At 37.9% G+C, this 16,212-nt stretch overlaps 1 protein-coding gene across 1 annotated transcript; it reads left to right on the plus strand.

The window, feature by feature from the left end:
- The first annotated feature begins 11,334 nt into the window (after nucleotides 1-11,334).
- LOC122671666 (nucleoside diphosphate kinase 1) lies at nucleotides 11,335-12,980 on the plus strand. The gene is made up of 4 exons (XM_043869030.1): nucleotides 11,335-11,468; nucleotides 11,803-11,851; nucleotides 11,982-12,213; nucleotides 12,866-12,980. The coding sequence occupies exons 1-4, from the start codon at nucleotides 11,418-11,420 to the stop codon at nucleotides 12,978-12,980; spliced, it is 447 nt and encodes a 148-aa protein (XP_043724965.1). The 5' UTR covers nucleotides 11,335-11,417.
- The last annotated feature ends 3,232 nt before the right edge of the window (nucleotides 12,981-16,212 follow it).

The following is a 16,212-nucleotide window of genomic DNA, read 5'->3' on the forward strand; positions in this document are numbered from 1 at the left end:
AAAAAACCCAGAGAGAAAAAGTTTCTAGCCAAAGGAACATCATAATCTAATACTCCTTCCAATAAAGTACTTCATCACCGTTGCTGTCCACATTGCAGATCAAGAACATCATAATCTAGTCCTCCTTCCAATTTCCATCCTTTCGAATTTCATAGTTGGAACTTTCTAGCTTCTAACTTCATTGGACCTGAAGGAAACATAGATGAACAAATTACACATAAGTAAAAATCCTTTGAAGGACTAAAAGAAACAAAAAGGGATCATCTTGACAAGTCATCATCTTCACACTAAGAAGTGGCAAACCATATCCAACTTGCCAAGTCAAATTCTTGACACTTTAATTTCATTGATAATGCCAAACCAAACTAAACTACCATTTTTAATCACTAACACCACATTTAAGTAAATATAGGTTGTATTTCCGACATCAATTCCATAAAGTTCAAACAACATAACCAGAAAAATGAAAAAAAATGAATCATGATATATATTCCAACAGTAGAAAGGAAACAAACACTTCTGTACAAGTGCGAAAACCTACTTACCAAGGAAGACTCCAAGGAGTGAGATTCAAAACCTACTTACCAAGGAAGACTCCAACAGCTGCTGAGATAGCTATTGCATCCCATTCAAATCTAATAATATCTTAATTAACCTGTCTCAAGCTAACTCAGTGGGTACTAAGGCTGCTGAGGAGAATATGAAATGTTGAATAAAAACTAAAGTAGGCCTACAAATATACTAATACTCAATTTCACTTTCTCAAACGGATTTAGTGCATGGATTTATACCCCAATTGAACGCTTTCCAACTCACATTCCCCCACTTGGATCCCATAAAAAGAAACTAATGGGGGAGAAGAGGAGCATGGTTGTCTTCTTTTCACTTTCAGATAGTGTCATTGCAAGCTTGCATCCTCCATCCAAGGAGTGGAGCTCACAAAAGGGCCATATGTTTAATCATCAAAGAAAAATTCAAAATTTTCATATTAATCTCTTTCTTTCTTCCTCTTTCATGTGATAATCAATTATATAATGCCAAATCCATACACTATTAATGCCAATTGCTTAAAACTGTTAAAGAACTCATTCATGGATTTCAAGAAGGGTGAGGAACTCTCTTAATAAAAGTAGTATATCAGATTTTCTAAGCTGATCAATTCCCTGTTGGGAAGATAAGAGAACAGGTAGGACCCCAAGAAAAGGGAGTGCTACTAAGCCCTATAACTGAGCACACCCCCCCCCCCCTTTGCTGCCCAATACCTGAGCACATACACCCCTTGCTGCCCAATTTGACCTGAACACACATCCCCCCTTGCTGCCCTACACCTGAGCACACACACACCCCTTGCTAGCCAATACTTGAGCACACACCCCCTTGCTGCCCTACACCTGAGCACACACACCCCCCCTGCTACCCAATACCTGAGCATACACCCCCTTGCTGCCCTACAACTGAGCACACCCCCCCTTGTTGCCCAATACCTGAGCACACACAGCCCCCTTCCTGCCCAATACCTGAGCATAAACCCCCTACTGCCCAATACCTGAGCATACCCCCCCTTATCGCCCTACAACTGAGCACACACCCCCTTGCTGCCCAATACCTGAGCACACACCTGAACTGCCTTTGTTAGTGTCCTATTCTACTTTTCAAATAGACAAAATCCCCCAAATCTCATCAAGGATGCTCTTGGATGGGGGGTTTTAGTAATCCAACTTGGATCTCCTTGTGGAGGGAAGCGGCTCTTGATCTCTCCCTTCTTTGGGCTTTGAAAAAGAAGTTCATTTTCAGGCAACTTGGTTTAATCCTCAATTTCATGAGTTTCTAGTTTCTAAATGGTAAGGTCTTGGTAACCAAAATTTGATTGTTCAGTTAAATGGAGTAGTTATGATGTACTTTAAGCAGTGGAATAGAGAAGTGTTTGGAATTTTATTTCCTCTAAAAGAATCTCTCTTTAAGAAATACCAGGAATTGGAACATAAGGAGCCTTTCCCTGATTCTGCAACTAAGCTAACAGAGATTTCCAACAACAGATGCATGTGAACCAAATAGGCAATCACTCAAGAGATGCGCTACAGATCCGAATTTCCCACATATCTAAAAAACTATGACACACTGCAGTACTGAATCAAATAGCAAATTAATTAGCAATTTGTCCACATAGCAATAATATGGTATTGAAATACTATGAGGATCCTGTAACATCAAAGCAATTGTATATTCCAATGAGGATGGGAATAAACATAGGCAATGAAGGAGGAGTTTAGGGATTTGAGAACAGGGGCATGTAGGTTGCTTGTTGGATTAATTGCCTGTAGTCATGAGGAGGCATAGTGACACACTTACATACACAATAACAACTTCCAAGTACAAACTTATCTCATCTTCTTATCAAAGCTCAAAAAGATGTAGAATAATCCAACAACTCCATATACATTACCCGTAAATCCTCCAAGTCCCTAAAGAGAGAAAGAAAAAGAAAAAAGAAAAAAAAAAGACCAAAAGATAACCCAACCTTCCCTTTGATCAGTCTTCAAATTTCTTCCTATCTATCTAAATAATTGAAAATCATTAAGTAGGTCTAGTTGAGGACAGGTAATTTAACATACAATTTTTTGGTGTCTGAACCTCTAGTCCCTTATTGCAATTGTGTAAGTGATATTGTAGAAGTAAGGATACTTGTATAGAATTGATTTTTACTCTCCCCCCTCCCTCCTCCCCTCACCCCCACAGTCCCTCTACTTCTTTGGTGTCTATTTCCTCTGTTATGAGATTGACTAGCTAAAGCTTTTAAGGATGAGTTCTACCCAAATCCCTAACAATTGTTCCCTTCTCCTCCCACCCCCATGAACTGGCCCTGGTTTGTGGAAAGGATTAGAAGATGTGCCTAAGGGGTGGGGGTGAGTGAGTGTGTGAGTATGTGTAGGGCCAGCAAGGAGTAGGTATGGTTTGTGTGTATTTCTTTATAATGTTGTTATTGCATGGGTTGCTGGCCATGTGGCTACGAGTGTGCTTGGTTCAGATCCATGTGGTCTCAACCATAGCTATCAAAGGGAAGAGAAAAAGTAAAGAAGAAAATGAAAGAAGAGTAGAATGGGAAGAAGAAGTTGAAGGAGACAAAATATAAGAAGTGTTGCAGAAGAGATGGAGACTGGGAGCTGCTGCCCTATTGCAGCAGGGCTGGAGGTCAACTTCCCTCTTTCCTCTCCATGTGTGTTGTGATTCGGTGGTGGTTGGGGTGCTTTGTGGCCCCAGCCATTACCAAGTAAAAGAGAAGACTAAAGAAAAAGAAAAGAAAAGAAAAAACGAAAAAGAAGAAGAGGTAAATGATGATGGTGCTTGTATTTGTGTTTATTTGCTGTCCAGGTGTTTGTGGATATGTGTGTGTGGTTGGGTGTGTGTATGTGACTGTGTTGTATGTGTGTGTGTGTGGGGTGAAGGTGCTTGGTTGAGGTCCATGTGGTCTCAGCCATAGCTATAGAAAGAAAGAAAAGAAAAGAAAAAAGAAAGGAAAATAACGAGGACAGTTTTATGGCTTGTGTATGTAGTTCGTGGATTTGCCATTAAAGCAAGGGATTGTGGAATGGCACCTAACCCTTTAAAGTCATCAGGTGTGGTTTGGTTTTCTATCAACTTAAAATCTGTGTTCTAGAAACTCTTCAACAAAATGAGGTGTTCTTATTTTGTGGCCACAGCAAAGAAATGAGGAAGGAACTTCTGCTGGAAAGACCAGGCATCAGCTACGCCATTCTTAATACTCTGATTTCAGTAACATGGAAGGTATAGTCAGGATAGATGTGATTGGATATGGTTTCTTTCCTTGCTTTACATTCTGCATTTTTCATTGATAATGTGGATTGTGTAATACAGGAGCTCAATGAAGCGGATAAATAGCTTTGGAATGTTAAAACAACAGAAGCAATGGAGGCTTACAAAAAGGAGATGGAAGAATACAATCAATCTAATGTGATAATAGCTAACAACAACCCTAAGCCCTGAACACCCCAAGATTTCTGTTCATGTTCAAGTAGTTACATTGAATACGCATAACCCCTCTCTTGGTGGGGCTTATCTTTTATGCTAACCTAAAAATATATTTGTATTCGAAAGGTGGAGGCCGAAGTGTAATTTTTTTTTATAAGATGTAATTGCTATTTCAAGAGAATCACTTTTTCCAATTCAAATTTCCTCTAAAAATCTACGATCCAAGTGCCTTATTTTGATGTATAAACTAAATCAGGCAGTGAGTGAATTCAACTTTCAAAGTACTATATTTTGAATTTTAGATGCTTTTACCTAATATTTGAACTTAATGGTGATAGGATAGTTTATAAATCATCAATAACATGGTTAAATTTTTTGGAGTGAACGAAGAAACTCTGTAGAGAGCAGATAGCTAGCAATCTCTGTCTCTTAGCTAAAATATCCAATAAGTTTCATATACTTCTACTACTGCTGTCTGCAAATCCAAAATGAAACAAGCATCGCAGGGCATGTACAAAATATTTATGTTGCTAACCTTCTCTAAATACATCTAATAATTGAAAGAGATAAATGATAAGGATATGGGTTTGGATTTGTGACTTATGTAGGTTCTTTTGTGGTAGATAAAGTCAGTCGAAACACTTAAATTATCAATGGGAAACAGGTAGGTATTTTTTGTTTGAAATATTTAGGTTGAAATCAAGAGGACCATACCAAAGGGAGCCATTAACTCTTAAGGATTTTTGGATGAAGAAGATCTTTATGGGTGGAGTTCCTACAACTGAAATAGAGGTATTTTCCTATTTCAGCATCGGATTAAAAGCTATTCTTAGAGTGAGTGAGATTGAGAGAGCCATACCTTGTAACGATCTTCAAGGCTTTAAACCCAGAAAAAAATGCTCAACAAAATCCTGAAATGGAAACATTGCACACAACCTTAAATAGAGTAGGTGTTTTTCATCTTAAAAAAACCTATTAAATATAACAGTGCTCATTCCTCAAAGTAAGCCTGTAAGAAGGACTTTACCACAATTGAAAGAAGAAGAAAAAAAAAAATAGATGGATTTTACCCCTGAAATGCAAAAGCAGCCCTGTCCATCCCATAAGGTCCCCTTGAGATTAGCCATGTGGAAAAGCAATAAAGTGTGCATCTCAACTTTATATTCCACCATGTATAACACTTCCCACAAGCAATGATAACACTTCAATTTAATCAAGCCTCATTTTTCCACAACCACCGTCTACCACCAATAAATCATAGACCATTAACATGTTTTTGAGAAAGGGCATATCCAGATTTAGAGACATTAGGAGTTCTCAAGGCCAGTCCATTCCCATACAAAGCCATATTCTGTACTACAGTGTAAGCTCTCTAATCAATTCTGAATACCTCATTGACATCTTTGTCTGCCATTCTATTTTAAAGCTCAAATCTTCACCATTGTGCTCCATTCCAGAGTTGCAGCCACTGGCCTTCATTGAACATGATCAGATTAAAATTTGAATGAGTGCTACACTTAATTCCTCAATAGGATTTGTTTTTGAATCTCTTTCATAATCTTGCTACTCATTCATCTTAACAACCTTTCCTCTTTGGAGTGTTTTGAAAAAAAAAAAAAAAGGGGAGCACCCAATGCATGAGGCTCCTCTGTTGGAGTCAGTAATTTGAAATTTGATATTTTGTCATGCTCTAATGTTTCAAATCAATTGGTTTATTCTTTATTTAATAGCATCTTCATATATACCTTGAAAAAGAATTTCAGGCTCGAAAGTATTGTTAAAATCCAAACCTTGAAAAGGCCTTTCATACCTTAAAACCATCACTATCAGAATCTGTCCCCTCCCTCTCCCCCTCTTTCTTCCATTCTGTACTTCTCTTTGCAACCATAAAACCTTAAATGAACATTCTTTTGTTATAAGGTACTAGGAGGTTTCTCTTTCTTATCATAGACCCATTAGAGCTTCACTAGATGGAAGACTCTTGAGCCATTTACAAGCTTTATTCCTGCTTCTTGTGGAGCAAAGTGGTACATGCAAATATGTTTGGTTTAAACAGTACTACGACAAGTAAGCTCTCTCCCTGTGTTATTGGAACTAATGTAAATGTATGTTCATGGAAGCAAAAGAGAAAACCCAAGTTCTTCTAGGAATTCATAGGCTTCTTAGACTAGATATTTCTGTGGTTTCTCTGGTTTGTGAGTCCTTTCAGGAGGTTGCATCTAGGCTGGCATAAAAATGAAATATGAACTACAGGCACAATTTTATGCATCTATTAAATTTAACTTCTGGTGGTGATTTGCTATTCTATACTCTGTACATGCTATGGACATCTTGTTAAACATTTATCTGCAGTTATGTAGAAATACACAAACTAAGAATTTTTTAACTGACTCTGTTTGCATGAGTAACTAGAAATTTTCAGATTATTGTAATAGAAAGATCCTGTAGTAAACACAAGGAATCCTGGAAGGTTGTGTTTATGGATGAATTCCCATTTACAGACTAGTAGATCGCCATATGAAAACCTCCATGAACATAGATCCGCACTCGAGTCTGGAGGCACAAATGATTCAGAAGGTTGCACCCAGAGATTCCAAAATCATATTGACAAAGAAATTTTTCCGGATAAAACAAAAACAATCTAACTCTATTCTTCATTGACGTACTGAAAATGGTTTGTCTCCCTACAAGTGTGACATTAGTACCACTATAGCTCAAATAGATTTTCTTACACTACCTACCCAACCTATGTGAGACTAAATTCCCCTCCTATTCTTGACCATAAAATGCACTCACTGCATTAGAGGCTCATTTCTTATGGCATAATCTCCTTTGATACGGTTGTTGGCATGGTTGTTTGATTCTTGACTGTTGGTTCCATGTAGCTTTAAGAATTTGATTGGATGATCAACCAATGAACAGTTCAACCAAACCAAGCAATTTTGTGTAGTCTTCTTGTAGGATTACTTGATTTTATTGGAAAACCAATTGGAACCGGACATTTCAAGGGAATCCTAATTAGAGTAGGGCTCAGAATCTAATTGCAAATGTAGGGTAAATTAACAACAACAAAAATTTAATCATATCCTATTTTAGAAAATAATTAGGAAATACTTTATTAGAGCTCAGACATATATAAAAACAAAAGGCAAACAAATCTGAAATGTTTAGATCACAGGAGCTCAGAAACCATCCACAACCGAATAGAAACACATATTAAGGTCCCACCATTAATATCCATTCCTTACGTTTCTCTCTCTCTCTCTCAAAAACTCAAAAACCAAAAAAGCACCAAGGTCCCATGGGGAGCGGAGAGTGACCCAAAAAATATGTGGAGAAAAGCAAGAAAAGAAAAGCTGAAACAAGAAGACCCAAATTTACCTTTGATATATATGTTGGGACTTGGCAGCAGCAGGGGACTACTTCTGATGAGGAGGCAACATCATCGTTTATCCATCGCCCATCGGAGACCAACAGGAAAACCAGAAAAAAGGTTTTTTTTTTTTTTTTTTAAAAAACCTAAAAATCTAAAATAGTTTCTCTCCCTGCAAGTGTGACATGAGTACCACCGTAGGCAAATGCTCAAAGGGGAGGAGGCGGACAGTAGAGAAGGGCGTGGGAGAGGGGTTGCAGAGAAGGGGGTTGGGGCTAGGTAATCAAAGAGGTGTGAGTACGATTGGGGGTTAGGGTTTCACCATGAGAGAGGATCTCGATCTTCTCTGTCGTGCGGGAATGGGGTAGAGAGGAGGAGAGAGAGAGATGTTTGATGGCGGAATCGGAAAGAAGAAAGCGGGAAGTTGAAAACTAAGGTAACCCGCTAAAAATTTAAGGCAATATAGCGACGGTATCATTACAACCGTCGTTACGATGATATTTTCTACAACGGTATTTATACTACTATCATTAAATATATATATTTTCCACGACGGTAACAACTATATCGTCGTTATAAATATTTAATTCACGACGAAATATTATTATTGTCGTTAAAGATTCCATTTTTCACGACGGAACTTTTAATATCGTCGTTATACATTTCATTTTCCATGACGGTATCACTTGCATTGTCATAAAATATCATTTACCGCGACGGTAATATTTATACTGCCATTATATATTCCATTTTCTGCGACGGTAATATAAAACTGTCGTTATAAATATATAATCGACGACGCAATATTAGGACTGTCGTTAAAATTCATTTTTTGCAACGAAAATTTTATTACCGTCGTTTTAAATACATTGTTCACGACAAAAAATTATAATATGTCGCCCAATTATATTTTCCATGACGGTTACTTAAGAACCGTCGCGAAAAATAATATTTTGCTACGTTACTTTATTATCCGTCGTTGAAAATCATTTTTGGCTACAGATCATATTTCTTACCGTCGGCAAAAATAGGATTTCTTGTAGTGGCCATGCGACCTTAGAGAGGAGAGCAGAATTTTGAAGGGCCGGGTCACGAAATCCTAATCCTCCTTTGTCCTTAGGGCGACAGAGCCGGTCCCAAGATATCCAATGAATTTTGGATTGTTGATCTTTCTTGCCCCAAAAGAAATCAGCAGCTTTCCTCCTTAACTCGGTATGTATGGACACTGGGATCTTAAAGTGAGAGCTCGAGAAATTTGGCATAGAGAAAGCCACCGCTTTTAGCATCACTTCACGTCCAGCATGGGAAAGGAGTTGGTGTTTCCAGCTTTGGAATTTCTTCCCAACCTTCTCTTTGAGCTCCTGGAAAGCTTGGGCTTTTGAAACCCCAAATTCCGTTGGTAGACCAAGGTATTTGGCTGGGCCATCACCATAAGGTATTTTGAGGACTCTAGAGAACCACCTCTTAAATTTTTGGTGGGTATTGGCACTGAAAGTGAGAGAGGACTTTTTGAGATTGATCACTTGCCCACTTGCCTTTCAGTACAGATCTAGGCAAGCTTTGAGGTGGCAGACTTCCTCCAATTTGAGCTCTGAGAATAATAGGCAATCATCGGCGAACATCAAGTGGGAGATAGAAGGCCCTCTATTGCGAACTTTGATACCATGGAGAAGGCCGAACCCTTCAGCCTTAATGATTAGGGAGGAGAGAGCTTCTGAGCATAGGATAAAAATTGCCGGTGAGAGGGGATCGCCTTGCCGGATTCCTCTTGTCGGGTTGATGGATCCTTTGACTATGCCATTGACAAGGAGGTTATATTTAGCTGATGAAATGCAAGCCATAACTATGGACACCCATCTGTCGTTGAAGCCCAATTTAGTAAGCACCTTTTCAATAAAACACCACTCCAACCGGTCATAGGCTTTCTTCATATCGAGTTTGAGAGCCACAAACTTTTTTCGGCCTTTTTTCCTCTTCTTCAAGTAGTGGAAGATCTCATGTGCTATGAGAATATTATCTGATATGAGTCTTGAAGGAATGAACACCGATTGGTTGGGAGCAATAATATGGTCCAACACCCTTTGAAGCCGAGATGCCATGATTTTAGTAACCACTTTAAAGGCCACATCACACAAACTTATAGGTCACAGTTGATCAACCGAATCCGGGGGATGGGACTTTAGGAATGAGGCAAATAAGGGTGTTGTAGCCATGAATGACTTTTTCTATGTTCAATTGTATGTTCATGTTGGGAAAAAAATTTCTTCTCTCTCTCAGACATACACACACATACATAGGTATTTAAATATTTAGTTTGTTACAGACATATGCTTTCTCCACAATCTAACTAATGGCCACACACGCATTTGCATGTACACGTTTGTCAATAAAAAAATCCTATGATCAAAATTGTCACATCAACCTTCCACAAGATATAAATAGGTAGTCCACTTAAAAAAATCTCTTCAAATAGATTGGTCTAGACAACTTTTATCAAAAATATATTGAAGCAGAGGTTCATTCATGTTGAACTTTAGGTCCAACCTAATGCAGCCCGAGGTTTGGTGTTTTAAGTCCATGGGTTAGGGTCCGGGTTGGGTCTAGGTTTTCAACAAACCCTAAGCCACCTAGTTTGCAATCCTAACCATTTTTTTTTTTTTTTTGGGTGCATATCATGTACGTTGTAACGTGGCTAACATGTAAGTAGATGTTGTATGAGAAATAAATGGAAGAAAAATCAAATAAAATTAATATTAAAAGAAATTTTTTTGTAATTATTACCTAACCTGATTGTATAATTAATTAACTTTACACATTCATAATATGGTTATTAAATTTACTTTATCTTGCAATCAAGCCACTTTTTTTTTTTTGGTAAAGAATCAAGCCACTTTTATTCTAAAGGAAAATAGATATCACACCTAACAAGCATAATTATGAAATGGGAAAAAGATTCCCACAATCTTCTTATGCCTTCTCACATAATGAGTCATGGGGTTTACATTGATGCTCTCTCTCTTTTAATAAAATATGAATTTCTATTGAACTAATCCATCTCCTGCTCTCATTTTGGTGCTATTTCCACTGACGTTATGGAAAATCTATTCTTATGAAACATGGTAAGAATTTTTGATAGTTATAGAATCATGATTATGATACTAACAAAAAAAAATATTCTCATATTTTTCTTCTTTTTATAATTCATTTCACTTCCCTTCCTTTCCTTTTCTTTTACTTGTAAATTAATAGACAAATTTGTTGCTCTCATGTACAACGTGGAGATTAAAAGCAGAATTTCAAGAATCGGTGAATTGAATGAAGAATATATCACAGAATTTTAATTGAAATTGGTGATCATTGATCCTATTTTCTGAGGAGTCTATACACTCATTCCTGAATAATAACACCAAAATCATTCGAATATTCCTTGAATATGCCGATTCTAGGGTATTTTTTCAGACTTTTTTGATGAAAGTGTAATCACACAAACTGCACACCAATCACAAAAGGTTAATCGGACTTTTAAGACTGTGGAATGACGGATATACACAACACACACACCTGATGTGGGACTAAACCCACACACCCATTTTTCTGTTTTTGATGAAAGTGTAATCACACAAACCACACACAAATCCCAAAAGGTTAACTGGACTTTTAGGACCGTTGAACTGATTCAAGTCATTTCCGGTCCAAATTGGTACCGACCGCTTCCATTACTGGCATTTTAAAACCCTATTTAAAAGCCAACCAATCCATGAATAGTTTGGTCATGAGCAAATGATATCCCGGAATAGATTGTCTTGCAACCAAACATCCGGGAAAGGGACGGAGATTTTCAAAGGGTTTGTTGGAGAAAAATCAAAACGGTGGATTCGGAATATCGAACAGATATTCCTTAGGCACTGGCGTAGGCTTAGGGTTTTTGGTTTCTTTCGTACTATAAAACCACCCCTGCGGTACCACTTCATCTCTCCGTTCTCTCTACCCAAACTCTTTCCGGAACTGAAAGCTCTACTACTAATCGAGAGATCTCGAGATCCAACACCAACCAAAAATGGAGCAGACATTCATCATGATCAAGCCCGATGGTGTCCAAAGAGGCCTGGTTCGTCTTTCTCTTCTGATTTAGTTCCTAAAAGTCTATTATTTTCTATATTTTCTTCGACTGTTTACTGGTAAATCTGATAGATCTGACTAATCTTTCCACTAGTCCGAACTTTTTATTAATTCTTTCATGGTTAACTTCTTTTACTGTTGGTTTCGATCTGAAACAGACTATAACATGTTCCAAGCTCGATTTAAATCTCTTGCTTATTGTTTTAGATTTGTCTAAGTTCCAAATACTATTAGTGAATGCTAGTTAGATTTCTACATCTGATACGAGTTGCATCAGGATAAGATGAATAATGGTATCTGATAGATTTGATTTCTATGTTCAGGTTGGTGAGATTATTGGCAGATTTGAGAAGAAGGGTTTCACGTTGAAAGGTAAACTTGTGTTTTTTGTTTGGGTTGGACTGTTTCTGGTATCCATTCATCTGTCTCTGCTTTCATTCTTTTAGTAATTACTATTACTCATCTGGTTGTTTTGGGTTTTTTTTTTTGGTTTTGAATTTAGGTTTGAAGTTGATCACCGTGGATCGCCCTTTTGCCGAGAAGCACTATGAGGATCTCTCTGCCAAGCCATTCTTCAATGGGCTTGTTGAGTACATTATTTCTGGTCCAGTAGTTGCTATGATCTGGGAAGGTAAGAATGTCGTCACCACTGGTCGCAAGATAATTGGAGCCACTAACCCCTCTGAGTCTGCCCCTGGCACCATCCGTGGTGATTTTGCTGTTGAAATTGGCAGGTAATTCACTAAATTCTGTCTTTTTTTTTTTGTGGTAAAGATTCACTAAACTATGTCACTGGTTTATTAGTAATACATAGATCTTCATTGTCCATTGCCCTGAATAATTTTGTCTCCTTTGGGCTTGAGCGTTTGATTGAGCCTGTTCGTTGTATTTGACAATTCAATCTTAAATGGCACATATGACATAACCCACAAAATCATCCGCTGTTGAACTATAGTTTTATGGTTTAGAACTGAAAATGGATTCTAATGATTACATGGTTTTGATTTAAGTTGGCTTTGAGTTTAGCTTCCATTGGTGTAACTGGTCTAGTGTCTTCTTCACGAGTTTCTCAAAATAATGGTGACTGGTATAGGGAAAGTATCCAAACCTGTTCAATGAGTTTGACTCGGATCATCTGATTTTTGTAGCCAATGAAATAACTGATCCAAATAGCCATTGAAGTAATTTAATGGCTATATGGAGAAATACCTAAAGCTCTACTCTGAACTTTCACCAAATATAAAAACTTTTTACATTCCTACAAGTGCCACCCTTTATATTGTGAATGGCTATTGACACTTGTAGTACCAATTCTTCAATGATGCTTTTGTGGGGAGTTTTGAAGGTATTGTTGGAATTGAATTTTTTTTTAAATATATTTTGCAGGAATGTCATTCATGGAAGTGATGCTGTTGAGAGTGCGAGAAAAGAGATTGCATTGTGGTTCCCTGATGGCCCTGTAAACTGGCAGAGCAGCCTTCACCACTGGATCTGCGAGTAAAACTTATCATCCGGATTTTGGTAGTTTATGTTTCTAAAAATTGTTGGAACTTTTGGTCTTGAGCTTCATTGAGTTATCTTTGTGTAATTTCTAAGGGTTATAATCTTGTCTGTGTTGGGGGAACCAATAGAATATAATGCTTATTCTGGTTTTGATTATTATATGGTTTTGGGTATTTTAACCAGTGGGGTTTGTTTTAGGAGAAATTATTATGGATTAGACAAAACCTACCTACTGGGATTCTTGAATCGTTTCTGAATGCATGAGGTTTAAGGGAAGGCTGTATCTAATTGTGCCTTCAATTTTATTTTATTTAATGTCCATTAGCTCCCCTGGTAAGTGTTTTGGTGGGGTGGGAATAAAATGGTGGGAAAGATGAAATATTTTGCATAAGAACATGTGAAGTTTGGATTGCACAGGGGGTGAAAAGTTCTCAACATCGTATAGTTAAGTTTTCCTATTGGTTGGGTGTCTTCTCCATTCCAGCACCCCTTTCAAAGTCCCACTCAAACCGGTGGGACCTTTCGTATGGAAAGTGGACGACCAAGAAAATTGAGAGGGATGGGGTCATGGAATAGAGGTTATGAGTGAGAGCACGAATCACGATAGAGGTTATGGAAGAGAAGAGGGAGGAAGAAGAGATATTCTTCAGTTTGAGGCTGTAGATCGATAGTTAACTTTCATTTATCCCACAAAAAGTTTCCAAAGGCCTTAGGTATGGAATTTATGGATTATGATCTTTCCCCCCCCCCCCCCCTCTCTCTCTCTCACACACACATACGCACGTACACACTTCAGACCCGATCCGACCTGACAGAATCCTACAAAGTTCTTCCTTCATCTCACTTTCCAAATATGAAGTGAACCTTTCGGAAGAAGAATCAGTTGCAGGGGCAGTAAAGAAAATGAACCTTTTGGGAGATTAGCACTCTTCTCATTCTCAAGTCAAAACCCTTGAGAATAGTTGCTGACCCTAGCTCAGAGAGAGAGCAGAGTTTACAAGAAAAAAAAACCCGGATAGCCCAAAAATGTAAGCCCCCTTGCCAAGAAATGGTCTCCGTAGTAGAAAGGAATCTAAATCTAAAATACGAAAGAAAATCAAAGAGGGAACTTAGCTTCACTGGAATTATAGAGAATGATATTCATTGTAGTTCAACAAGTCGGGGTTGTAAAGCATCACAGTCGAACACTAATAACACTCAAAGTTAACCAAAGAAGATGACGATGTGGATGCCAACGATGAAGGCCAACTGGTTTCGGAATCAGCAGGGGAAAGCCTGAAGCATTGCTCAAAGTGTTGCGAAATCCCCATTTATCGCCACAAACTTGTTGGACTTGAAGACAAGAATCGCCAGAAGGGATTCTACTCCGTTTCCAGCCGATTCTAATAAGAATAGCAATGATCGATTCTTAGATCTTTCATTTTTTGAAACTTTAGTTGAAGCCCTAGAAATTAGAATTTGTAGGAAAAAACAGAGATATCCTTAGATCTCTCATTTTTTTAGTGTTTGATGCAATAATCTTGTAATTCTAGTTACAAGAAGTGAATTTAAATGCTTTTGGGTACTTGAGAAGATTACAAGAATTAGATAATGGTTAGAAATTAAGATCTAAATGGTGCCCTGGCAGATCGAAAATTTTCCTTTTTCAGAATAAATCATATCTCATACCAGGGATTTTGAAACCGATACAGATACCAATATCATTTTTTTAAAAAAAATTTATTGGACGGTTTTGCCTCCCAAGATTTCAATATCATTTTTTTTTAAAATTATTTTACTCGTTAAAATAACACCATTCAGTTACCGGGCCGATGCCAAGACTAAGACTATATTTGACCACGTAGAAGGGTGATATGACAATACTAACCTTATGAATATCTAGAAAATGGTCTAGATTGACCACACATCAAATTCCAAACATTGATTCAACCATACATTTTTTCCCCTAATTCTAGTGTGAAAAATTACAATGGAGCAGTTTCAACCATTCCAAACAAGCAGTCAACTACCTACTGTTGCTTACGTGATACTGTAATAGTTAATTCAAAAATTCTAACCCCTTGTCTCCCATGTTGTGGGGACAGACCATGGATTGAGGAATCGGAATTAGATCAGTCGGATCACTGATTTGTATCAGAATGAGCAGAGGCCAATACCAATTCCAGACCGATCCTGTAGTCAGCATATCGACCAAGGTTACAAAGGTAAGATACATATTTTAAATAAAAATAAGGATAAATCTGTCCAATCCAGACCAATATTTACTGACCCGAATAGGTATCGGCCTGATTTACTAAATCCCTAGGGCAGACTAGAAATTAAATAGAAAAGTTCAAAGGGATGGCGACGTAAGAAGAAGAGAGATCAAGGGGCTAACTGAGTTAAACTGGGCCAGCCTTGCTAAGCATAAGGTCCAGCAAGCCAATCCAGACATATGATGCAATGGACAAGGCCCAAACTATGATCAAGTAGAAAAAGGTTCCAAGCAGCCCAAAGTTAACATAAATACAGAAAATCTTGGGAAACAAAAAATCCTCCACAGTGCCTTAATCTTGCAGTGCCTTGCAGTTCGGGCCTGAAAGTTCGACATGTGAAAGGTGTGACATCCAACAATGCCGAGATTGAGAAAAAAGAAAGAAAAACTAGGTAAATCAAGCTCGCACTGTTGGATGAAGCATCTTCCATGTGTCAAGCTCTCAGGCCCAAACTGCAAGGTACCGCAAGATGAAGGAATTGCAGACGATTTTAATCAAGACTCAAGCTCAGAAAAGGTTTATTTCTAATACAGAATATATTATGCACAGTAACCAGCTCACATCATATAACTTCCAGCGGAGCTAAAGTCAGCCGACCAAATCCAAAATTCAGAGTTCACCCAGGTTTCTGGGCTGGACTGGATCAATGTACAAGCCCTACAGACAACACAGACCCAATAAAACCACCAAACCAGAGAACTCTTCAATCCAACTGGTCCTTAAATTCTCTACTACAGGTCCCAAAACTTCACCTATGAAGCATTGCCAGAACTAATATAACATTCACTGATCCAGATCAATTCCCTACTTGTATATATGCATTATATTCTCCCCCTTCAAGGGAAAGAGCAATGAACTATTAAACTTGAATGTGGTTACACTTGCAATCTGGGCTGTACCAGATAACATCTATCAGAAAACTCCTTCAAATTTCCAGGATTACCATTTTATAGGAGCAACCATTAAGTTTTGACA

The sequence above is a fragment of the Telopea speciosissima genome, chromosome 1 (assembly GCF_018873765.1).
Source record: "Telopea speciosissima isolate NSW1024214 ecotype Mountain lineage chromosome 1, Tspe_v1, whole genome shotgun sequence".
In the NCBI taxonomy this organism is placed as follows: Eukaryota; Viridiplantae; Streptophyta; class Magnoliopsida; order Proteales; family Proteaceae; genus Telopea; species Telopea speciosissima.